The following is a 26,367-nucleotide window of genomic DNA, read 5'->3' as shown; positions in this document are numbered from 1 at the left end:
AAATCTGTGGACCTCTGGGCTGCAGGGAAGACTTTCCAAGGCTATAGCAAAATAATCTCCCTAGCAGGAGAGAAAGAGAGAAGGAGGGAGAGAAACAGAAGAGAGAAAAGGAAAGGAGGAATAAAATGCAAGCCACCCACTTTCAATATATAATGGTATTAGTGTCTGATGAGTTGCTGGCAAGAGGTTGACTCTAGAAATTCCCAAAGACTCAATGGACTGGATTCTCCAAAAATGGGGCTATGGCCCCACGCCGGCGTAAAAATGCTGGCATTTCATGCCAGACTTTCCTTAAAAAAATTAAGAGCTATTCACCTATCTGCAGGGACCTGGAGTGCTTCTTGCAGCTTTAGCTGCGGTTACGGGCCCCCGCACTTCCGGTTCCGAGTCCACGCATGCGCACGGCAATGGCTTCCAGCGGCCGCGCCGAACGTGATGGTGGACTCAGCCGGCGGACCTGGACCAGAAAACAAGGTCCCAACGACTTGCCCCACGCCACTCCATCTAACCCGCCCGATCGCTGCCCCCCCCAACCCGGTACTTGACCCCCCCCCCTCCCACAAAGGCGGCCGCGGCCTGAGTCCCGACCGGCCAGACGTGGTTAGAACCACGCCGTCGGGAACTCGGCCGGTCGGGACTGGAGCATCGCTGGAAAGGTCTCTAGCAATGGCCCCCCCAGCCGCACCGCGTAAATCGTGCCCGAGCGATTCTCCGGCGGGGACGGCGCCGGGCCCGATTAGGGCGTAAAAGTGGATTCTCCACCCCTGCGCTAAATGCGATTTTGGTGCGGGGCTGCGGAGAATACAGCCCAACATCTTCATGGGGATGGGCACCTCGACTGCCATGGTTTTCAGTGGTGAAGCTCAGTCGAGGACAGGTTGGAAGCCAGCTGCTAATCTGAAACTCGGATGCATTCAATTTGGAATTATGCTGTGAGCAAGCAACATTAAAATGTTGCCTGGTCTTTTGGACATTTCCAGTATTTTCCGGTTACATTAATCTAATATTGGTTTGATTCTTGTATTCATGGAAAAGCTGTCAATTTGTTGTACTTAAATAAGTCACTTTGTTGCAACAATGTAAATTTCTTGAATGATTAAATAACCCTCAGAATCTAGGCTGGGTTTGCATAGGTCTGTAAAATACTCCCGAGAATGCCATTTTCACATGAGTACTCTGAAATAGAATTGGATGGAAGGAAACTTATCTGTATATGGGAAAGCTTTTCTAAAATGAATCTGCATTGAGCCTGTAAAAGATCTAAATGTGGCGTGCCTGCTGTTAATCTGATTTGACCAATAGCTGTTGCATTGGATGTGATCTGTGAATTGACTGTATGTACATGCCATTGATAGGTAATCTTTAACCATATTAAACACAATGCAGTTGTCATGTATTAGAATGTTAGTGGAAGCCTCATTGATCCTTTATCTCTGGTTTGTCTAGTCCAGTGTTTTTCAAACTTTTTTCCCAGGACCCACTTTTGCTAACCGGCTGACCTTCGGGACCCACGCCAGCCGACCTTCGCGACACATGCTACATTTGCTTATCTTTAATGTGAAAGGGGAGCCTGCTTGGTCCTCCTGATCTCACATGAATCAGGTTCAAAGGAGAAGTGGGCAATGCGCTTTTAGATGCAGACTTCAGCCAGTTAGTTTTTGCCATATTCACCTTTATGAAAATGGAAAATCCAACCTCGCACATGTAGGTTGTCGTGAAAGCAACAGCAACAAAATGCTTGTTTTATTCAGCACTGGATACTCCTGGGAGATGCTACTCCAGAATGCTGACAGCCTCATGCACTTTTATGTTTTTAATGTGATATCACAGGTCAGGTACAGCAGCGTGGTCTTTTCATTTGGAGTCAGCTGTAAGTTAATAACTGGGGTCTCAACCTCAAAAGGAATTTTTCATCCACCACTTCCCTTTCAAAATCTGAAATTTCTCCTCTCATTTGCCAGCACTTCCCTGCATTTAACCCACATGAGCTTTGAATCCATATTTGCAGAGGCACAATTGGCAAAACCATACCTCAAGAAATCTTCTTTCTACTGCTTTGTTCCCGAGTTAAGTTTCTTCTTTGTCATCTGTTAACCAGAGACCCTGGATCTCTGTGCAGAGCTAACATTACACTAACAGCACCGCTGTGTCCTGCCCTGGACTCTACTGAGAGGTTCTCTCCAGCAGATTCAGCTGTGAGATTCTGGCCAGTCGATACACAATGTATTAGTGTCTCTGACCGTCTCTTACTTTTAGGAAAATGATCGATCTTCACAATCTTCTTGCCAGCAGCTAGAAAATGGAAGCAATTCTGTTCTGTGATTTGGCATCAAAAGAAGGCACATACAAAGCGTTTGATATCAAGTGACCTGCTCTCTGCTGCTGTTCCTGGCCGGAAGACTGCACACACTTAATTTTCTTTAATTTGAAAGGTGATTGCGGCCCCAATTGTTCTATTTAAAGCTCATAGCGACCACTTCGCACTTCTCCTGCAATCGCGGCCACCACGAGAATGGCGCAACCGATCGCTCTGCGACCCTCTCAAAACCCACCTGAGACCCATCCACAGGTCGAGCCCGGCACTTTGAAAAATCCTGTTCTAGTCTGTCTCATTATTATCCACATTATTTAAATAGTCTTAAAATTGCTACTTGATTGAAAGGAAACGGAGGTCGTCATAGTCCTCGAGGATCATAGGCTGCATTCTCCTTTTGAGAAAGAGTTGACTGGTGGTGATTTAATCTGAGGGTCACCACACCTCAAGCGAGGGGCAAGGTTGGGCCTTCATGGATAAGTTCAGCCGGTAAGGGAATTCAACCCCATTGCTGCGCTTCATGAACCAGCTGGCCAGCTAACTGAGCTAACCGACCCCCAACTACTTAATTACCTGCTCTCTTAAAGGCATTATTAAAACAGCCTAAAAATGCAGCAGTTTTCTATTGAGTATTGTGTAGCATTATAATTTAAATTAGGTGTCCATAATCGCTAATTGATTTGAAAAAGGGTTTTTCAAACAAAAATGTTTGAGAACCAGTTCTTTGTCATATGGCTGTGAAAGTGACTCTCAAACAATCCGCTGCCTCAGATTGTAAACAGTTAGCTAAACTACAAGTGCTGATGTCTATAAATTATACTATTTTTAATGTGCTTCCTTTATTTCTTATCAAGATATCAATATCTTGCTGGTATGCAATTTTGTAGTTGCCTATCTATGTCGCCGAAGTAGCCATAATGAGCCGTGACATCAATTATTTGCAAGCTATTCAACTATAACTGAATGAGACTCTGCAGATTCAGCATCTGAGTTAACTCTGCGTTAAGCTTTTGATCCCATTTCCTCTCAATTAGGAATTTATTTTTTTCACCCTGCTATTACTACATGCTGTTCTTGATGGCATCATCATGCTGTCAGGTTCCACAGAAAGACTGATGGCACCCAGCTCTACACCACCACCACTTCTCTCAAACTGTCTAGTACCTTTGTTGCCAAACATCCAATCCTGGATGAGCCACAATTTCCTCTAATTAAGCCTTAGGAACACCAAAGCCATTGCCTTCTCTGGTTTCTCATCATTAAATTTTGAAAATTCAGCATCAATTCCAAATCCGACCTGGCCACTACCTCAGACTGAACCAGACTGCCTGCAGCCTTGTGTCCTTTTATTCTTGAGCTAACATTCTGCATTCTGATCCCATGTTCTCCATATCAAAGGCTACCTACTTCCAACCTCCAGAGCATCATCCTTCTTTCGTCAACCTGAGTCCATCTGATGTGAGACCCTAATTTATTTTGTTATTTCCTTGGCTGGCCTCCATATTCCACCTCCTCCACCACCCGCACCCACCCACCCACCACCAGGGGCTGGTTTAGCTCACTGAGCTAAATCGCTGGCTTTTAAAGCAAGCCAGCAGCACGGTTCGATTCACGTACCAGCCTCCCCGAACAGGCGCCGGAATGTGGCGACTAGGGGTTTTTCACAGTAACTTCATTGAAGCCTACTCGTGACAATAAGCGATTTTCATTTTTTTTTCATAAACATGAGCTCATCCAAAGCTCTGCCGCCTGTGTCTGAACCAATAGGTCCTGTTTACCCATGTTCACGATCCATATCAACTCTGGGAAGACCAATGCCTCAATTTTAACATTCTCATTCCTAGTGTTTAAATTCCTCCATGGTCTTGCCCCTCCCTACCTCTGTGCGTTCCTCCGTCTATACAACCCTTCAAGAACTCTATGGTCATCGATCTCTAGTCCCTTGTGTTCTTCCTCCTCACTTAAAACATTCCTAAATAGAGCAGAGAGGGATTAAACCTGGATCCTTAAATCATAGATAAACTTGCTGTAATCTCTGACGAGCTGTGTGTTTAAATGGATTTGAGAACAACAGCTTCTGAAAAATAATCTTATTTACACATCGAGAAAGACAATCCTTTGGACTCATGGACTAGAACTGTCCAATGTCTCTGGGTGGATTATTCAACAGTTGTCACTACACTTCACTAGTAACATAAATTTTAGGAAGTAACTTATTGGCATTATCACAAGTTTTGTCAACTAAAAACAACAGGATGGTTGGGTGTACAAAAAAGCTCCCCACATGTTATCATTCAAACCAGCCACTACTTTTAAGTAAATGTTATAAATGTTGATCCTGGGGGGATCTTGACAGGGTGGATGCAGAGAGAATGTTTCCTCTTGTGGAATAATTTGGAACTAAGAATCACTGTTTAAAAATAAGAGGTTCCTCATTTAAGACAGAGATGAGGAGATTCTTTTTTTATCAGAGGGTTGTGAATCTTTAGAGCTCTCTTCCTTCAAAGTGCCGTGGAAGCAGTCTTTGAATATTTTTGAGGCAGAGATTCTTGATAAGCAAAGGTGTGAAAGGTTATCGGGGGTAGGTGGGAGATTACCATCAGCCATGATTTTATAGAATGGTGGAGTAGGTTTGAGGGGCCAAATAGCCTAGTCTTGTTCCCAATTCGGATGTTGGAATTACATTTTAAATAAGGTTATTCTGTGTCATGACGATGTCCTTTTGAGGATCATACTAGATCAGAGGCCTATTAGATCATAGTGATGAAAATTAGAATATCTAACCTAACCTTTGAGAAACAAGTTCTACATTCGAGATTTTGCATTGATTTTTACTATTAAAATAATAAAAATTTGCAATATTTCAATTAAGATAAAATTGGCATTTCTGTGATATTCTAAATAAACTACGATGTACACAAAAGAGAAATTCGTACTACAGCAGTGCACTTTGACCAACAATAACAAAATATTACCGCATTGAGAAATGTTGTTTTCCTTTATGTTCTTGTCGAAACCTCCTGAACACACACTGTCTTGGAATGCATCCATGGGCAGCCTCTGAAACCGATCAGGTGCATGTTCACTCACAATAACGCTTTTGTGACGATTCACTTCAACTGTCAGGCAATTCTTAAAATCATTCAGCATAGTGCCTTGTGTCAGCTCTTCCTTAATGGGCTCTAACTGAGTCACAGGGACGGGTAATTCCTGAATGCAAGCTGAACTATTTGCTCTAATGCACCTATTACTTTCTATCACTTCATAGCGATGTCTTTCACTTTTTGACGAGATTATGGGAGTGAATGGCATGACTTCACTGGCTTGGAGTCCTGTCTTTATGTCAGAAACATTGTGGAAGTCTTGTCTTTCCTTGCTTGACATGGGCGACTTTAAGTTGTCCATCACAGAATTACTGTGCATTGCTGTCATTGGTGCTGTCTGACTGTTTGGCTGAGAAGATGTAAAGCTCTCCACGGGCTGTTGATATTTTTGTTGTGGACTCAAACATGTATTTGAGGTCCTTGATTCATGTTGGTCCAGAATACAAGTGGCAGTTTTAGATAATGCCTTTGACAGATCTTTTCCAACATCTCTATCGCTTTGTCTTGATAAATTCCTTGTCTGAAAAAGAATACACCAAATATTACATTGCAAGCAATGTCATTTGATTTAATTTGCATACTCAGAACATTCAACAAACACCTGTATAAAATTATTCTGGGAAGTATTTTCTCTTCAACTGACAGCAAAGAAATATGGTATAATCACATGCAAAACATCCATTGAAACATATTTTTATATCACAATAAATAGATCTTTCAATACCATTCTGGGCTAGTCCCCAAATATAAATGCAAACAGAAAATATTTAATTTTCTTTGTATTTTTCCAATTAAGGGCAATTTAGCGTGGCCAATCCACCTATAATGCACATCTTTTGGGTTGTGGGGGAGAGACCACGGGGAGAATGAGCAAACTCCACACGGATAGAAGCCTGGGGCCGAGCTCAAACCTGGGTCCTTGGCGCCATGAGGCAGCAGTGCTAAGCACTGCACCACTGTGCCGCCCTGAAAATATTTCATTTTCAATCAGATTTGATAATATTTTATAACACAGAATGGCAAATCCTTTACAATTATATATGACGATAATAAATAGGCTCCACTCATAAATGCAATAAATTTGATGGTTAATGACCTGCTGCTGGGTATTTCATTTATGTAAATGTGGTACAAAATATAATGGAATAAAGTTTTCCTTTATTTGCAACGTGATACTTTAAAGTCATGAGATAATTGAATAACAATATGTCTTTTTGTGAGCAAATTCCACTTTTGTGAGCCACTGGGTCACTGTCTGTGCGGAGTCTGCACGTCCTCCCCGTGTGTGCGTGGGTTTCCTCCGGGCACTCCGGTTTCCTCCCACAGTCCAAAGATGTGCGGGTTAGGTGGATTGGCCATGCTAAATTGCCCGTAGTGAGGGGGGGGGGGGGGGGGGTTGTTGGGTTACAGGTATAGGGTGGATACGTGGGTTTGAGTAGGGTGATCATTGCTCGGCACAACATCGAGGGCCGAAGGGCCTGTTCTGTGCTGTACTGTTCTATGTTCTATGTGTGATTTTTAAAAAGTCAATTAGTAAGCATTAAAAATTGAAATCATGGGGTGGAGCTATAACTAAATAGCCACAGATATTTTAATACGCCCTGAAAGTACATTTACCTCATTTGCACTCACACTCATTTTTTTTTTGTTATCCTCAAAGAGAAGAAAGTGTACCAATAAATAATCAAAATATAATCGCTGGTATTAGTGGTCATACTGAGAACATGACAATATCTTTCCAAACTGTCAATTTATAAATGATTGATATCCCTCATCACATTGAACCATAAGTATAAAATCTCAGATCAGCAGTGGCAAATAATTGAGGAAGCAGTTCTGTAGTGAATGGAAAAGGGAAATTACGCCCTACCCCACACAATACATTATGCAAATACAATATTCTTAAATGAAAAAAAAAAGAAATGATCTATGCTCCCAGCAAGTGCTATGGATGGGCACAAAGTCAGTCGTGAAGTATGGAAAAGTAGACCATTGAGTGGCACTAGACATGGCTAATGCAACGTAACAGATTTACCCATTTTACTTTGCATCTTCATCTAATTAACTTTGTCGCATTAATGTTAATACTGATACTGAAACTTCCATGGCATTGCTCAGTCAGAGCATGGGATTTTTTTGAATAATGCAGGCCAGCACAGCCCAAACAGAAACTTATTAGCAGCCAGAGAAACCAAAATCCCACTTGGCAACTGATTCACTCCACTGCATTTCAACTTTCGATTCTCGTAACTTGTTCAACTATGCCTTTCCCTCTCTTTTTCCTATTCACTCACCTGAATAAAGTCCATTGCTCCCAACCAGGATAGCTTCTCTCTCCCTTTCCCCATTGCCTCTGGGTTTATTCTTTCCCTATTCCCCGCACCACAGCATGCTGAATTGATACATTTGGAGTTTGTTTGTTGGAGGCAAATTTGTGCGAATGTGCAATGTTCTACCAATAGTTCCAAACATTCCAAGGCCAAGTTCCAATAGTACAAACTTACTTTATCTGGCCTCACCAAAAATGAACTACACATATTTAGGAGGTGGCGGGGAGTGATGGCCTGAGAGAAGGTGTGACTATGAAATGAAGTGTACTTCTACCTTTCTCTCCCTTTTCATCACCCTCTCCCTTCCCTCCTTTTTACACACTTCATGCTTCTCCCACTTCTCTTTTCATTTTTACCTTGTCTCCCCACGGTTACTGTTCTATTTTACCTCTCTCACCTCTTTCTACAACATTTTATACTGGAACATATGAAGACAGTAAAGAAGGGGAAAGGACAGCCAGCAAAAAGATTAGAGATCAGAAGGGATTCTGTACAATAAAGACAAGTAGAGATCGGAAGAGGCAAGGCTAAGAAATCAGGATGAACCTTTATGCAAGCTTTCACAGAATCACAGAAAAAACAGTGCAGAAAAGCCCTTCGGCTCATTGAGCATGCATCTCCGCATGAAAGGCACATGATCTGCCAATCCTAATCAAATTTGCCAGCACTTGGCTCATAGCCTCAAATGTTATCTCTACCAAGCATATACTTGAAGCAGTTGTATTAAACTTAGTTGGTTGGTTCTCCTGAAGTCTGAGATGCAACTATGTTTGGGAGACGTTCTCTCAGCATAAGCTGATCTGGAAGACTTAAAGATTGCAGAAAGGACAACAATCCTGCATTCTCATATCTCAAGCTGTTTCCATTCCAGAAGTTGGCACTGAAAGTCTGGTCCTTGGATGCACCTATCATACCAGTGACGTGATCACCAATTCATGTTATCAATGCATCTTACATTCAGTCAGGAAGAGACAGAATCAATTTTTACAGAGGCAAATCAGGTAGAAATTCTTTGTTTTTTAAACCCATTCTACTATCCCCAAATTAGACTGTGGCTAGTGTTATATATCACTTTGTGGTAATATGTCATTACTCTTTGCCTCGTGATCCAGAATGGTCTGATGGCGTGATGATAAAGAAACCACCAATCTCTAACTTGAAGCAAAACTAATTTATTGAATAATGATTAAATTAAATAGCGTATGCACACTCTCCAGAGCTATAACTATTAATACAGTAATCTGTAATCTAATATTAACTAATGATGTACTCGTGATACTTCTCTCTAATTTATTTTACTCCCTGAGTTGTGATCAATTCCTTTCCTCTAATAATACTTAACTGACTATCCAGCATTCCCTGAAGCATGTATTTATACTGGGAACTGGTGGTGGCCTCTAGTGTTTGAATTACACTGAGATGTAATAATTAACCCTTCACTGGCATACCTATATACATATCATTACATCCTCCTTTTTTTAAACATTTCTTTTCTATGTACAAAGGAAAAAATGTATAATAATATTACAATACATGATATGTATATAACTTTGAAACATAATGAAAAATCAATAAGAAAAAAGGTCAACAAGTACAATTGACAAATGGAGACTGTCCTTAGTCTTCACTCATGGTGTGTTGAAATACCAAGTCATCATATGTTCGACTGGTTGAACCGCCTCGGCCCATTTGTTTTCATTTCATTTTAACTGTCTTTTACCATTTCTTTCTTTCTTCATATACATTTAATTTCCCCCCCGCCCCCCCAATCTTATCCACTTTTCCTGCACCTTTCTCCTCTTTGCTATCCTCTTTGCTATCCCCTTCCCCTCCCCCCCACACCTACAGTTCATCCTCTGATGTCAGTTTCCCTGCTGTTTGACCTTTCACATCTTTTGTTCTCTCTGGGGACTGCCATTAACACTCTTTACCCTTGGTTTCTGTGGCTATTAGCACCCGGTTTCCCTGGGTTTCTGTGGCTATGACTCATCTTTCATTCTCACTCCACAGTATAAATACTTCCCACTTTCTCTATCTGTTAGCTTTGACAAAGAGTCATCGGACTCAAAACATTAGCTCTTTTCTCTCCCTACAGACTTGCTGAGATTTTCCAGCATTTTCACTTTCGTTTCAGATTCCAGCATCATCAGTAATTTGCTTTGAACCACTTTTGTTGTCTGACCTAGTCTTTTTTCTGTGCTTGTGGTATCGGTTATGTATGCCATCTGCCTTAAAAAGGTTTTCGTTTTTGTCGTGGAGCAAATACGAATTCATGGAGCTGGATTCTCCGCAGCCCTGCGGCAAAATCTCGTTTGGCGCCGGGGTGGAGAATCGATGTCTATGCCTGCATCAGGGCAGGTCGGGACCGGAGTATCGCTGAGAGGGCTTCTGGCAATGGCCCCGCAGCCACACCGCATAATTAGCGTGTGAGTGATTCTCTGGGGACGAGGCACGGCTGGGGGGCCATTGCCAGAGGCCCTCCCAGTGTTACTCCGGTCCCGACCGGCCGAATTCCCGACGGCGTTGTTCTAACCACATCTGGTCGGTCAGGACTCAGCCGTGGCCACCCTGATGGGGGACGGGGCGGCGATCGGGCGGGTCAGGTGGAGAGACGCGGGGCAGATTGGTGGCACCTTGTTTCTTGGTGCAGGTTCGCTGGCTAAGTCTGTCATCACGTTCGGTGCAGTCTCTGGAGGCTGCCGCCGTGCGCATGCGCAAACTCGGATCCGGATGCGCGGAGGCCCGCATCCACCGCCAAAGCTGCGTGAAGCTCCCCGGGTCCCTGCCAGCCCCCTGCAGGTAAGTGAATTGCTCCATATTTATTTCAGGAAAGTCTGGAGTGAAACACCAGCGTTTCTACGCATGTGTGGGGACATTTTTGGAGAATCCAGTCCATGAAATTTGTTGGCATGACATTTGTTTTGTCTGAACAATGTTCTGTTCTTCGTGACATTGCAGTTAAGTTGTCCTTCAGTTTCAGAGATGTACCATTGTGTACAGTTCGTTGTTTCATAGTTTCTGTTGTTGTGTTCAATAACTGTTCCGTCTGGACTGTTTTAGTAATTTTCAAACTTTTTTGTATCATTGTCCTTTGTATTATTTGGTGTTTCTTTGCACTTACGATGTCAGGTTCATTTGAATGATCTGATGTTTCATTGATCTTGGTGACATCAGTCATTTCTGGTTGGTCTGATGCATGTTTGATTTCTTCATGCTCCTCTTCTGGAGTGAACTTCTCCAAGATTTCATTTTCTTGCAGGTTGTTTAGAGTAAATGTGATCTCAATTGGTTCATTTATTGTTTTACTTTAATTATCATGTTCTTTTGTACAATCGAGCTGAGATCTGTCAGTGTCACAGTGGTCCTGCACATCTTGTAAGCTAATTGTGAGCACCTTGTCACTATTCGCAAAGACAGTGGGTAGACATTCATAGTCTTGTTGTTGTTCAAGTAAGCTAGAGAGCCCTCGCAGTTTTCTTCTTGCATTGTTCTCTCACTGGCGTCTTTCATAATTTTCATTCCGGAGTCTGTCAACAATCTCTCTGTTAGGTCTGTCATCGCTCTCTCTGTGGAGCTCTGCAGTGCTCTCTCTGTGGAGTCATTCAGTCTCTCTCTGTGGAGTCATTCAGTGCTCTCTCTGTGGAGCCTTTCAGTGCTCTCTCTGTGGAGTCTTGCAGTGCTCTCTCTGTGGAGTCTTGCAGCGCTCTCTCTGTGGAGTCTTGCAGTGCTCTCTCTGTGGAGTCTTGCATTGCTCTCTCTGTGGAGTCTTGCAGTGCTCTCTCTGTGGAGTCTTGCAGTGCTCTCTCTGTGGAGTCTTGCAGTGCTCACTGTGTAGAGTCTTTTTCTTTTTGTTCATTTGACAGGTTGCTGTTATCCAATGTATCAACAATCTGCCATTCCATCAAGGTATTGGTTTCATCTACCATTATTAGAATTTAGCTAATCATCATATCCGAATATCTCTGCCATGTCTGAGTAGTATTCTTCAATGTAGTATTTATCATCATTAGTATTGGATTTGCTAGCATTTTCTTCCATGTTGCATGCTGCAAATATTTTGTTGTATGGTGCTGCAAAGGTTTCCTTTAACTTTGTTGAAATTCAGGCAATTTCTTGCCTTGCAAAGTAAAACATTTGTGTTTTGTGCCTTTAAAATTGTTATTTTCAATTTTCGGGCATTTTCCCTTTAAGTGGGCGTGTCCAAAACATTCTGACGTTGTGACATCATGTGTAATCTTCAATTGCGCATGCGCACATCGATCTTCTTCCTGCGCTTTTTTTCAACTGTGCATGCGCAGTTTATCGAGCATGTGCAGAACGGTATTATTCCGGTTTGCTTTTTTTTTTGGAAGTGCTCATGTGTGTACTGGTCCCGCACATGCGCAGATTGTCCAGAATACAATTCGTGCATTTTTTTATAGTGCGCTTGCGCACACTTGTTTTTTTGAGCACAAGTATTTTTCTGCTGCGCCATAGGTTCAACGGAGGGAAAAGAAATTTCACTTTGACGATTAAACAGTTTGGCACATCTATTTTTAAACTGATTCCTCACATTGCACATTTTAAACAATTCTTGACACAGCATGTTTATTGTTGCTTTTGCAGTCTTTTGATAAACTCTTCATCACTTTCACAATATTGATCAAATTTTTTAACTACCAGTTCAAAGTTTTTTTTTCCAGCATCATTCTCAAAATGGAATGTGATATATACATCTGTGGCCTGTTGTCTAGCCATTAGTAACAATAAGGCAGTTTTTCACTCATCTCTGGCAGTGTCTAGTTTAGAGGATGAGAGATAAGAGTTGAAACTCTTGTTTAAACATTCGGCAGTTAACATTGTGATTACCGTTCATCCGGAGTCGTCGTGGAGCTTGAGCTTTGTCCATCAGTCCTGGATTCTTCGCAGTAACAGGTCGGTGCTTCGCAAGCCGAATAGCTTCTTAGTTTTCTAAATTAGATTCTTATTAAATTATACTAGTTAGCTTTATTAGACAACCTGGCACCATGTTATATTACACTTTGTGGTAAGTCATTATTCTTTGCCTCACGATCTAGAATCGTCTGATGGCCCTAATGATAAAGAACCCACCAATTTCTAACTTGAAGCAAAACTGACTTATTGAAGAATAATGATTAAATTAAATAGAGTTTGCACTCCCTACAGAGCTATAACTATTAATACAGTAATCTATTAACTAATGATGTATTCATGATACTTCTCTCTAATCTATTTTACACCCTGAGCTGTGATCAATCCCTTTCCTCTGCTAACACTTAACTGACTATCCAGCATTCCCTGAGGTATGCATTTATACTGGGAACTGGTGGTGCCCTCTAGTGTTTGAATTACACCTTAATTAATCCTTCACTGGGGTACCTAAATACATATAATTACACCTATATCAATTAAAAATAAATTTTGAAGACTTCCATACACTTGATTTACGATTTATTTTCATTTTGAGACGTTTACTGTGATGTGCATGAGAAACTGGTGCATTTTCCTGATGATTATGGCAAAAACAAATTAGGAAGTTTTCCCACAATAAGATCAATGAAAGCAAAAGTATAAAGAGAATGGAAAATTACCAACTGGTTACAACACGGTGGCACAGTGGCTAGTATTGCTGCCTCACAGGTCCAGGGATCCAGGTTTAATTTGGGCCTCGGGTCAATGTCTATGTGGAGTTTGCACTTTCTCCCCATGTCTGCATGGGTTTCCTCCGGGTGCTCCGGATTCCCCCCACAGTCCAAAGATGTGCAAGTTAGGTGGATTGGCCATTCAAAATTGTCCCTTGGTGTCCAAAAGGTTATGTGGGATTACCGAGTTACGGGGATAGGGTGGAGGAGTGGGTTTAGGTAGGGTGCTCTTTCCAAGGGCTGGTGCACTCGATGGGCTGAATGGCCTCCTTCTGCACTGCAAATTCTCTGATTCTAAAGAGAAATATAATTGAGGCTTAAATGTTTGTACTGTGCAGAAAAAAGCTGATCTATGGCATAAATAACAGACTCAATACACATGGCAGATACAAAAAGATTATAACTGATTGCATGAAAATTGTAAAAATCTATGTATTAAGATTTAAATTCCAATACTGCCCACAGATCTTTACTTAAAACACTTAGAATACTGATGCTATGAACATTATCTAGAAATGAATTTCAACATTTAATAATTCATGTAGCTATGATGTTGCTAGCTCCATGAATTATAAAAATTAATTTAAAGGAAAGAACCTAACCATATATTGTACAATTTGCTTTATGAATTTTTATTATGTGGAATAAAAATTAACCTTTTTTTTTATCTAGAGCAACACAGTTCTTCTCTTTAAACCAAGTTTTACAATTAGTGTGGTGACAGTAAAGAACAGTGGAATTTAAAAACAATGTTTCCCCCCCTCCTGAAGGCGTTCCTTTGCTCGCTGGAGTATTTTTCCATGGAATCTTATTGCCCTCCAATATCTCACCCATTACTCATGTATCAGTTTTGGCAGTGAGTGCCAGCAGGCTATCCAATTACAGAGCACATCACAGCAAAGATTGAGCCTGATCATTTCCTCACCTTGCACCGATACACGCGCATGAGGTAAGCCTGTAGCAATCAGCAGCAGGAAAACTGGATGACTTACCCTCCCCAAACAAAACGGAGTAAGCAATTTTCACAACCCCTATCCCAAAGAAAAGGTAAAACTGCATCAATGGCATCCTCCACCCTCATTATCGCAAGCCTTGGGAGCCACAATTTTTGCATGCTATAATGAGTTGTGAGCTGAAGTGAGCAAACCATAAGCATAACTTGCCATGAAATACAGCATAAAAGAAACATGATTCAAGGTCAGGCAATCTTACAACACAGAGTTCCAGAACTTAGAGAATTGTAATGAGGATATGTATTTTCAGAGGAATAAATTACATTTTGTGCCGATTCTTTTGTTAAACATGTATACGTGAGAGTTAGGTTTTGTCAGTGAACAGTGACTAATGAGTTATTTAATACATAATGACTATTTTCAAGACTTGCAGATGTTTGGCTTCTCCAGATTTATTTCAGTAATTTATCAAATGGTATCCAATATTTACTCTTGGAAATTAGAGATTTGCTTTTTCAAAGGAAGATGACTTTGCAACTAATAAGCAATTAGGTCACTCTCAATCTTGCAGTAAAATTCAGACGTTAATTCAAATATGGATCAAACATACAAGAGCTGATTTTAAAACTGACCAGAAACGGGTGGTTACATTTGTAGTAGAGTATTTACTGCTACATTTGTGATGTGATCTCATCCGCCGCTGTCTTTCCTCAACTTCCTAACTCATCCAAGCCATTTTTTAATTACTTTATCAGAGTCACAAAGCCAGAGCTTAGAGTGTGGACAGGGGCAAACCCCTAAACCAGCTCCTTGCCTGCTCCAAAAACCAATTCAAATTGAATCCAATTCCCCACAAGAGAGACATACCAGATCCGGGCATCACACCTGACCTCACGCTCATCTTAGCCTAAAGGCTAAGATAAGGGAAGTTAATATGAAAGGTTACCATTCTAATTAAGCCCAGTTGGTTTCCAATTGTTGAAACAGTAATGTGCAATTTGTGGAAGTTACCACGCGCCCCCCCTTCACAGCAGCCATCACAACGCATTTATCCTGCGACAGTTCCATTATCCCCTTAATATTTAACATTTGCAGGTTGGCAGCTGATGTACAAGGATATCCCAATCACACATAACTCATGACACCTCTCAGCAACCCAACCATAGTTCAGTAACACCAAACTATCAAACTATTAATTATCAAAAGCAGGGGAACGTCAAAAGGATTCCTGACCACACTTTAAGGTTACTCAAACAGATGACTGCATTTGGAGGAGGTACAACAGCAATCCCCATCAAATGAATGAGACAAAGGCAAAGGTGTTAGAGCAGCAGAAGGAGGACAACTACCTCAGCACCTTGCAGCAAGAGTTATGAATTGCTCTGCAAAACCGCTGGTTTGTTCAGCTTCCTAATCCCCACCCCGAAACCTAACAAAGGCTCCTCAATTAATAGTCCTTCCCTAATCCTGTATTAACAAAATTATTCAGCCAGCTTCTACATCAATGAACATCACCAATTTATACTCTAAAGCTACTAAAAAACACATTGCAGACAAAAGTGCTAAGCGTGATAACAGTCATGAGTAATTCCCATCCATTCAATTTTCAACCAAGTGAGCACCCAGGGTATCTTTCTTATAAAGGACATTTCCTAACTCTAGTGCTCCGATGGGGAGCTTCCCTGGTGTCCTCAATAAATTGGTTGGACAGCTCACATTCAGACTACCAATCGGTCCAAGGTGGATACTTATCTCTTCAAGGTGCAGTCCAGTACTGAGGTGAATGTAATTCATACTGTAATATATATTATACCATGTAACTGTAAGTTCGACATACGAGCAGTTGCGTTGCCCTACCACTAGGGGGAGTTGCACTGGGAATGTACAGGAGTTTGTACTTGGGTTCCACCCACGGCTCCTCCCCTAGACTGACGTATAAAGGATGATGCCGAAGAGCCAGCCACCAGTTCATGGAGTTCATCGTGTTACAGGCTGGCTCTGTTGTAAGTTGATTAAAACCACTGTTCACATCCAAAAGCACGTGTCTCGTGAATTGATGGTCACATCAAGTACCTGAGTGGCAACCATTTGAGCTACTCACAAAGATACAAAAGCTGGTGGCACTGACTGCTGTTAAGAGGATGTGCCTTCAAAATCCATGGAGGGGGTAATAATCTCTCAGGTAAATTGCAGAGTGCTGATATCATGTGAGTTCACACCACACTGGCTGGGAGCTGAATCCTCCATACTTTCAGCCATAGTGTTAAAACCTTGGCAAGCTTTGCAATAATGGGTATAACTGCTTGGAAGAAACATGTAATTTTCCCTTCATTGCTGTGTCCCTGAAGTCCCATCTCTGCCCTAATCCATCCACTAGTTCTTTTCTGGGTGAGTGTCCTTTCCACTCGTACCTGCTGACTGCCCGCTCACTGCAGTATGTTGCTGGTTTAACACACTGGGCTAAATCGCTGGCTTTTAAAGCAGACCAAGGCAGGCCAGCAGCACGGTTCAATTCTGTTACCATCCTCCCCGAACAGGCGCCGGAATGTGGCGACTAGGGGCTTTTCACAGTAACATTATTGAAGCCTACTCGTGACAATAAGCGATTTTCATTTCATTTCATTTCATGTAGTAGGATATGTTGGAGTGTGTGGAATGGTTAAGAATGGTTGGGGAGGGGTGGCTAGTGGTGCAGTGGTTAGCACTGGGACTTTGGCGCTGAGGACCCAGGTTCGAATCCCAGCCCTGGGTCACTGTCCGTGTGGAGTTTGCACATTCTCCCCATGTCTGCGTGGGTTTCACCTCCACAACCCAAAGATGTGCAGGTTAGGTGGATTGGTCACACTAAATTGCCCCTTAATTGGAAAAAAAATAATTGGGTACTCTAAATTTATTTAAAAAAAGAATAGTTGGGGAGAGAATAGAAGAAGTCTTATCAGGTGGTGTTGACCTGGTGTGAGTTCACTGAATCACTGTCTACTCTCAAGTCAGGTCCAATGATGCTACTACTGCCACTTAGTGTACTGCTGCTGGGGATGCTCATACATGCACTGTAGAAGAATATCTCTCTCCTTTCTTTGCTGACCTCCTCCTCAAGAACCTTTGCAAAGGCATCAGATATGGTGGGGGTAGCCCAGGGCTCATTAGTCCTGCCACAGTTTTGAGACAAAATCAGGAGCCTGGAAATGCAAACTCATTTTAAGAGATGCATCCATGCTTTAAAACAATGTATATTTACAATAGCAACTTTAATTCAATAAAACATCAAAAGGAACTTCACAGGGGCATTATAAAGCACATGACATCAAGGCACATAAGGAGATATTAGGTCAGCTGACCAAAAGCTTAGTCAAAGACGTAGATTTACGAGTGCCTTAAAGGAGGAAAGTGAGTTCAAAAGAAGCAAAGACGTAGAGGGGGGATTCCAGACCCAAGGATCCAGGCAACAGAAGATGCAGTCATCAATGGTGGAGCTACTAAAATAGGGAATGCTCAAGAGGGCAGAATTAGTCGAGCGCAGATGTCTCAGAGGTGCTGGAGATTATTGAGGGCCATGGAGGGATCTGAAAACAAGGATGAGAATTTGAAAATCAAGATGTTGCTTGACTGGGAGCCAATGTAGGTCAGCAAGCACATGGGTGATAGATAACTGAATGGGACATGGTGAGTATAGTGATCCAAGACTAGGACCGAACAATGTCTCAGATAATTGATCGAACTCCAATATTTTAGTTTATTTGTAAGACTGTGTGGAAAAAATGATTCACTCCAAAAGTGATTGCATGAAGAAATAGAGATTTGGTATATTTAAAGCAAAACTTTATGGGGAATACAATATTAAACACTTTAGCTTCTCACCCAAAAAGAACAGCTTACAATTACCCCTTAAACACAACTACTCAATTCCCCATTAAACAACAATAATAGAAAAGTGAATCGAGCTTTTGCAAATTCACCCTAAGCCAAATTTACCACCAATCCAGCTTACTTTAATTGATTGAATTATTGTTTTAAATGTTCCTTCCAGGTTCCACCGAACGCCACCAAATCGTCAATGTACACTGCAAAATTGTTTAGTCCAGAGATTACCTTGTTTATTAATCTTTAGAATGTTGCTGGCATAAATTGATACAGACCATTTGGTGTCACAAAAGCCAAAATATCCTTCACTCTGCCTGATAAAGGTACTTGCCAATATCCTTGAAGTCAAGTTTGGTAATAAAATGTGCTTGTCCCACCTTTTCAACACAGTCTTCCAACTGAGGAATAGGTTATGAATCTGACTTTGCAACTGCATTTACATTTCTATTGTCCACATACAATTGTTGTGTTCCATCCGGGTTTGGTGCCATGACAATTGGTGAGCTCCAATCGCTGCAACTGACTTCATCCTTAAGCATGTTGTCAATCTCCTTTTGTACCTGTGCTAACTTTAGTGGATTGAACCTGTATGGATGTTGTTTAATAGCAATAGCATTTCCTTTGTCTACATCAGGCATAATTACTTACGTACCTCCCAATTTATTCCCACATACAGCTCTGTGTGACTGCAATAATTATTTTAGATCGTTTTGATTTTCCTCCAAAAGTTAACTCAATAATTTATGCCAATTTTTTGATCCTTCCTCATTATTCATTTTAATTTGAGGAATGTCAAATTCAGAATAGTCTGAATTGATCTCTTCTCCCTGAGTTACAGCAACTAACACTTCCTCCTTCTTTCTTTCTCTACCAAAATACCTTTTGAGCATATTAACATGACACACTCTGAGTTTTCCTTCCGTCTGGCATTCTTATCAAATAATTCACCTCACTCAATTTTCTTTTAATTTGATATGGCCCACTAAATTTTGCTTTTAATGGTTGACCTCACATCGGCAACAATACAAGTACTTTCTCCCCACAAATAAAACCACGAATTTATGATTTCTTATCCACCTCTTTTTTTTAAATCACATGTTGTGACAATTTTAAATGTTCCTAGCCAACGCACCAGCTCTAGTTAATCTTTCCCTAAAGTTTGATACATAGTCCAACAACGTAGTTCTGACCGTTGACTCACCAATTTCACTGTGATAAATTTAAGTAGTCCTCTCACCTCATGGTCAAAAATCAATTTGAATGGACTGAACTCAGTTGATTCATTAGGTGCATGCCTAATTGAAAATAGTACAAATGGAATTCCTTTATCCCAATCCTCTGGATAAACTTGACTAAAAGACCTCAACATGGTCTTTAGAGATTGATGTCATCCTTTTAATGTCCCTTGTGATTCTGCATGTTGTTGAGTTAAATAGCTTTATTCCTAAACTACCCATAACTTCTTTGATTAATAGGAGGTGGATGAGGCCTCGGTGGAGGAGCTGAATGGTAAATGGGAGGAGGAGCTGGGTGAGGAGATTGAGGAGGGGATGTGGGCGGATGCCCTGGAAAGAGTGAATTCCTCCTCTTCCTGTGCGAGGCTCAGCCTCATACAGTTCAAGGTGCTGCACAGGACCCACATGACTGGGACAAGGATGAGTAGGGTTTTCGGGGGCGAAGACAGGTGTGCTAGGTGCTCGGGGAGCTCAGCGAACCACGCCCATATGTTCTGGGCATGCCCAGCGCTGGGGGAGTTTTGGAAGGGGGTAGCAAGGATGGTGTTGAGGGTGGTAGGATCCAGGGTCAAGCCAGGCTGGGGACTCGCAATTTTTGGGGTTGCAGTGGAGCCGGGAGTGCAGGAGGCGAAAGAGGCCGGTGTTCTGGCCTTTGCGTCCCTAGTAGCCCGGCGGAGGATCTTGCTTCAATGGAAGGATGCGAGGCCCCCAAGCGTGGAGGCCTGGATCAATGATATGGCGGGATTCATCAAATTGGAGAAGGTGAAGTGTGCCCTGAGGGGATCAGTACAGGGGTTCTTTAGGCGGTGGCAGCCTTTCCTGAACTTCCTGGCAGAACGGTAGGAAAATAGGCCGGCAGCAGCAACAACCCGGGGGGGAGGGGGGGGGGGGGGGGGTTGTTTCAGGGGAAGGGATAAATGTGTATATGTGTTTAGTGAATATGCCGGGTGTTTATCTATTTCTTCTTGTTGTAGTTACTGGGGGGTTGGGGGGGTTTGGTTTTGGGGGTTAGTGTTTTTCTTTTTGTTGTTGTTAATATTGTTTTCTTGTTGTTATTTTCTGTTTTTGATATGTTTTTGAAAATCTTAATAAAAAATTTTTTTTTAAAAAACTTCTTTGATTAATTTTGGCATAAAATTGGATCCCTGATCTGATTAAATTCACTTTGCTAGTCCATGTCTAGCAAAGAATTTGGTTAACTCCTCTACAACCCTCTTAGATGTAATGTTTCTTACTGGAATTGCCTCCGGAAATCTAGTAGACACATCCATTATGATCAACGGATACTGATTCCCACTTTTGATTTTAGGCAGGTATCTCACGCAATCAATTAGCACCCTCGTAAAATGTTCCTCAAATTCTGGAATGTATATTAATGGTGCTGGTTTCATCACTGCCTGAGGTTTCCCTATTCCCTGACATGTATGGCAAAAGAAAACGACATCCATTAGCAAAAATATATCTGCTTCATCCACCACTTGCTCTTGTTCTTTACCAATGGTCTGATCAAACATGGTTTCTGACAACTGAACCTCAGCCTCCCTATCAGCACTGCTCAAGTTCTCTTCCTCCTGTCTCAACCTGTGGCTTTGTGATCTGGTTACCACACAATCAGGAAACATTCCTGGATATACTTATTGCAACATCTCAGTTGTTTGACTTTCCACTGGCTTTTCAACCACAGAAGGCTGCACTCCCATCCGTGATCCAGCTATATCATTACCTTGGATAAATTGTATCCTGAAAAAGGTAAAACATTTTATTACTCCTACTACTACTTCATCACTCTACAACCTTACTTGACATTGGGGCATACTACAGCTCTGACCACTAATTCCACATATTCCCACCTTTTCTGTCAATACTCCTCCCAAACTACATATCTATTTATTTCTCACCATTAAAGATTGACTTGTCCCTGTGTCCATTAAAATCTTAATCTCCTTACCTGCTCCACTTTATACACACAGGTAAACCGTACCCGCACAAATAAAATCTTTAAATGTTCTGGTATCTACCTATCCACCAACGTCTGAACAGGCTGTACACTCTGTTACACATCTTTCACTGGGACAATGATTTTTTTCTCCCACTTTAATAAACCCCACTTGCTTGTTCCCTTTTTACTGAATCCATCTTCCCAGGACTTCACATGTCCAACTTTATTACAATGAATACACTTAAGTTATCTTATTTCTCTTCCACTATCTTAATTTTCCTTTCACTCTGAGGCACACTCTCCTTAACATTACCGACCAACCCTCCTTTTGCACTGACCATCTGTGAAATTCTCATTTCCTCAATTTCTATCTTTCACAGATTGAAACCGATGCCGAAAACCAAACTTTGCTTTATCAATCAATTCAAAATCATCAACCATCTCTGCTGCCTGTCTAGTAGCTTTAACCCTTTGCACTTCCACTTGAGTTCTCACTATTGCAGGAAGTGAATCTTTAAATTCGTCCAAAATAATGATTCCCCTCAGAGTGTCATACATTTGGTCTATTTTTAATGCTCTCATCCACCTATCAAAATTATTTTGTTTAATTCTTTCAAACACTATATATGCTGACCTGGTCCATTCCTTAGATTTCTAAACTTTTGTCTGTCGGTTTCTGGCACTAGTTCATATGCACTTAATATAGTTTTCCTCACCCCATCATAATCCCAAGGTACCTCCTCTGATAATGATGCAAACACTTGATTAGCTCTACCTATCAACTTTGTTTGAACCAACACTACCCACATCATCTTTGGCCAATTCAATGGTTTAGCCACTTTCTTAAATGAGATGAAAAAGGCTTACACATCTTTCTCATCAAATCTTGGCAATGCTTGAATATATTTAAATATATCCCTACTAAGCTTTTGACTAGGAAATATTTCTTCTTCCTCTAAACCTTACTCAGCTTCTGCCTTTAACTCAAACCTTTTAAGTTGATGTTCCCCTTGCAATGCCAGTTTCCGAAGTTCAAATTCTTTCTCTTTCCTTTTCCCTTTCTTCCTTTGCGAATCTTTCCATTTCTAGCTCAATCTTCCTCCATTCCATTTCCTTTTGAAAAGTCCTTTCTTTTTCCCTTAGACCATAAGATCATAAGACATAGGAGCAGAATTAGGCCGTTCGACCCATTAAGTCTGATCTACCATTCAATCATGGCTTACACGTTTCTCATCCCCATTCTCCAGCCTTCTCCCCATAACTCCTGATCCCCTTATTAATCAAGAACCTATCTATCTCTGTCTTAAAGACAGTGATTTGGCAACCACAGCCTTCTGTGGCAATGAGTTCCACATATTTCTCACCCTCTGGCCTCAGTTTTAAAGGATCGTCCTTTCAGTCTGAGCCTGTGGTTCGGGTTCTAGGTTTTCCTACAAGTGAAAACATCCTCTCTACGTCCATTCTATCTAGGCCTCTCGGTATCCATTCAGTTTCAATAAGATCCCCCTCATCCTTCTAAACTCCAATGAGTACAGACCCAGAGTCCTCAACTGTTCCTCATATGAAAGCTCTTCATTCCAGGGATCATTCTTGTGAACCTCCTCTGGACCCTTTCCAAGGCCGGCACATCCTTCCTTAGATACAGGGCCCAAAACTGCTCACAATACTCTAAATGGGGTCTGACCAGAGCCTTATACAGCCTCAGAAGTACATCCCTGCTTTTATATTCTAGCCCTCTTGACATGAATGCTAACATAGCATTTGCCTTCCTAACTGCAGACTGAACCTGCATGTTAACCTTAAAAGAATCTTCAACTAAGACCGCTAAGTTCCTTTGTGCTTCAGATTTCCTGAGCCTTATCTCATATAGAAAATAATTTATGCCTCCATTCTTCCTGCCAAAGTGCATAACCTCACATTTCTCCACATTGTATTTGTATCTGCCACTTCTTTCCCCACTCTCCAAGCCAGTCCAAGTCCTTTTCCTGCCACAAAGCTTCCTCAATGTTATCTGTCCCTCTGCATATCTTTGTATCATCTGCAAACTTAGCAACAGTGCCCTCAGTTCCTTCTTCCAGATTGTTAATGTATATTGTGAAAAGTTGTGGTCTCAACACCGACCCCTGAGGCACATCACCAGTCATCGTCTGCCATCCTAATAAAAACTCCTTTATCCCCACTCTCTGCCTTCCGCTAGTTAGCCAATCCTCTATCCATGCCAGGACCCTACCCGTAAGACGATAGGTTCTTTACTTACTTAACATCCTCTGATACTGCATCTTGTCAAAGACCTTCTGGAAATCTAGATCACATCCACTGGCTCTCCTTTGTCTAACTTCCTTGTTACCTCCTCAAAGAACTCCAACAGATTTGTCAGACATGACCTCCCCTTGATGAAGCCATACTGACTCAGTCCTATTTTATCATGCACTTCCAAGTACTATGCAAACTCATCTTTATTAATGGACTCTAAAATCTTACCAATTACCAAAGTCAGGCTAACCGGCCTATAATGTCCCGTCTTCTTCCTCCCTCCCTTCTTAAACAGCGGTGTTACATTAACAATTTTCCAGTCCTCTGGGACCCTCCGTGCCTCCAGTGATTCCTGAAATATCACCACCAATGGTTCCACAATCTCGTCAGCTATCTTCTTGAGAACCCTGGGGTGTAGTCCATCTGGTCCAGGGGGCTAATTCACCTTCAGACCTTTTAATTTCCCCAGACCTTCTCCTTAGTGATGGCCACAACACTCACCTCTGCCCCATGATTCGCCTGAAGTTCTGGTATCTAACTGGTGTTTTCCACCGTGAAGACTGATGCAAAGTCACTATTCAGTTCCTCTGCCATTTCTTTATTTCCTATTACTACTTCTCCAGTCTCATTTTCCAGTGGTCCAATGTCTATTCTTGCCTCTCTCTTAACTTTTATATATATTTTTTAAAACTCTTGCTATCTTCTTTTATATTACTAGCTAGCTTACACTCATATTTCATCTTCTCCCCCTTATTGCTTTTTTAGTTGTACTCTGCTCACTTTTAAAGGCTTCCCAATCCTCTCGCTTCCCACTAATCCTCACCACCTTGTCTGCTTTTTCTTTTGCTTTTATGCTGTCCTTGACTTCCCTCGTCAGTCATGGTTGCCTTGTCTTCCCCTGAGGGATTAATATCTGTTGTGCCTCCCCAATAACCCCCCAAAACTCCTGCCATAGCTGTTCCACTGCTAGGCTCCCCTTCAAATCAACTCTGGCCAGCTCCTCCCTCATGTCTTTGTAGTTACCCTTATTTAATTGTAATACCGTTACATCTGATTGCAGCTTCTCCCTCTCAAACTGCAGGGTAAATTCTATAATATTGTGGTCACTGCTCCCTCAGGGTTCCTTCACCTTAAGTTCCCAAATCAGGTCGGATCTGCTACCAACCTGATTTTCCCAGTCCAAGTGCATATTGAAGACCGCCATGATTATTGTAATGCCCTTCTTTTATGCCTTTTCTATCATCTGATATATTTTCTGCCCCGCATCCTGACTACTGCTAGGGGGCCTGTACATAACACAAAACAAGGTTTTTTTTTTCCTTTGCGATTCCTCAATTCTATCCACACAGATTCTATGCCTTCCAATCCTATATAATTTCTTGCTATCAATTAAATTTCATTCCTGACTAACAATGCAACCACACCCTCTCTGCCCAACAGCCTACCTTTTCAATAGGACACATATCCTTGGATATTTAGATCCCAATTCTGATTCCCTTTCAGCCGCTTCTCAGTGATGTCCACAACATCGTATCGGCCAATTTCAATGTGTGCAACAAGCTTATTTACATTGCTTTGTATACTGCAGGCATTAAGGTACAACACCCTCAGTCCTGCGTTGACCGCCCCCCTTCTCATATTTGTCACCATTTTTGCTCTACCTGAAGCTAGATTCCTTCTACTTTCTATATTCTGTTCTATTACGTATTTTGGAAACTTTACTAACCCACCCTGAGCCCTCGGCCCCTTTAACTAATTCTCTATAAAACTGAACATCCCCCCCCCAACTATTTAGTTTAAAGCCTTATCTACAGTACAAGTTATGCAATTCGCCAAGACTCTGGTCCCAACATGATTCAGATGAAGACCATCCCATCAGAACAGGTCCCCTCTTCCCCAGCACGGGTGCCAATGTCCCATGAATTCAAACTTATTTCTCCCACATCAATCTTTGAGCCACGCATTTACCTCCTTAATCTTATTGACCCTATGCCAATTAGTTTGTGGCTCAGATAGTAATCCAGATTATTATCTTTTTGGTTCTGCTTTTTAATTTCGCTTCTAGCCGTTCATACTTCCTTAGCAGAACCTCTATTCTTGTTCTACCTATGCTGTTGATACCTACATGGACCATGACAACTGAATCTTTACCCTCCAACTCCAAGTTCCTCTGCAGCCCAGATGAGATATCTCAAACCCGAGCACCAGGCAGGCAGCACAACCTTCGGAATCGCGATCCTAGTCACAGGGAACGCCCCTAACTATACTACCCCCAATTACAATTACATTTCTTTCTCTCCCACCACTTAAATGGCTCCCTGTACCAGGGTGCTGTGGTCAATTTGCTCATCCCCCTGCAGTCCTTGTTCGCGTCCACACAGGGAGCAAGAATCTCAAACCAATTGGACAGGAACAAAGGTTGAGGCTCCTGCAACCCTGCCATCTGGATCCCTCTACCTGCCTCACTCATAGCCACACCCTCCTGTTCCTGACCACTGGTCGGTTTCTTCTGCCTTTGCCAATTTCCCCTATTCCTTTGCTTCGGCCATGGTCAATGTCTCTTTTTCCTTTGCTTCGATTTCAAATTTCTTCAATTGTAATTGAATTCTAGCTAATTCTAATGATTCAGGTTGTGTCTCTGGCAAATTTAAATCTTGAGATATGGCATCTATTATCTATACCTTCATCACCCCTTCAGATGAGGATAACTGCAGCTTCTCTGCCAAATCCAAAAGT

At 41.8% G+C, this 26,367-nt stretch overlaps 1 protein-coding gene across 5 annotated transcripts in view; it reads right to left on the bottom strand.

The window, feature by feature from the left end:
* The window catches only part of kiz (kizuna centrosomal protein), a 274,733-nt gene that overhangs the window by 159,295 nt on the left and 89,071 nt on the right, over positions 1–26,367 (bottom strand). For all 5 annotated transcript variants that reach the window (XM_038805982.1, XM_038806001.1, XM_038805994.1 and 2 more), the window contains one exon: positions 5,290–5,938. In XM_038805982.1, coding sequence (XP_038661910.1) covers positions 5,290–5,938 — 649 coding nt within the window. The remainder of the gene's footprint in view (positions 1–5,289; positions 5,939–26,367) is intronic.

Source organism: Scyliorhinus canicula, chromosome 1, assembly GCF_902713615.1.
Source record: "Scyliorhinus canicula chromosome 1, sScyCan1.1, whole genome shotgun sequence".
NCBI classification, from domain to species: Eukaryota; Metazoa; Chordata; class Chondrichthyes; order Carcharhiniformes; family Scyliorhinidae; genus Scyliorhinus; species Scyliorhinus canicula.
Note: the sequence above shows the minus strand (reverse complement) of the source record. Positions and strands in the feature narration are given on the sequence as shown.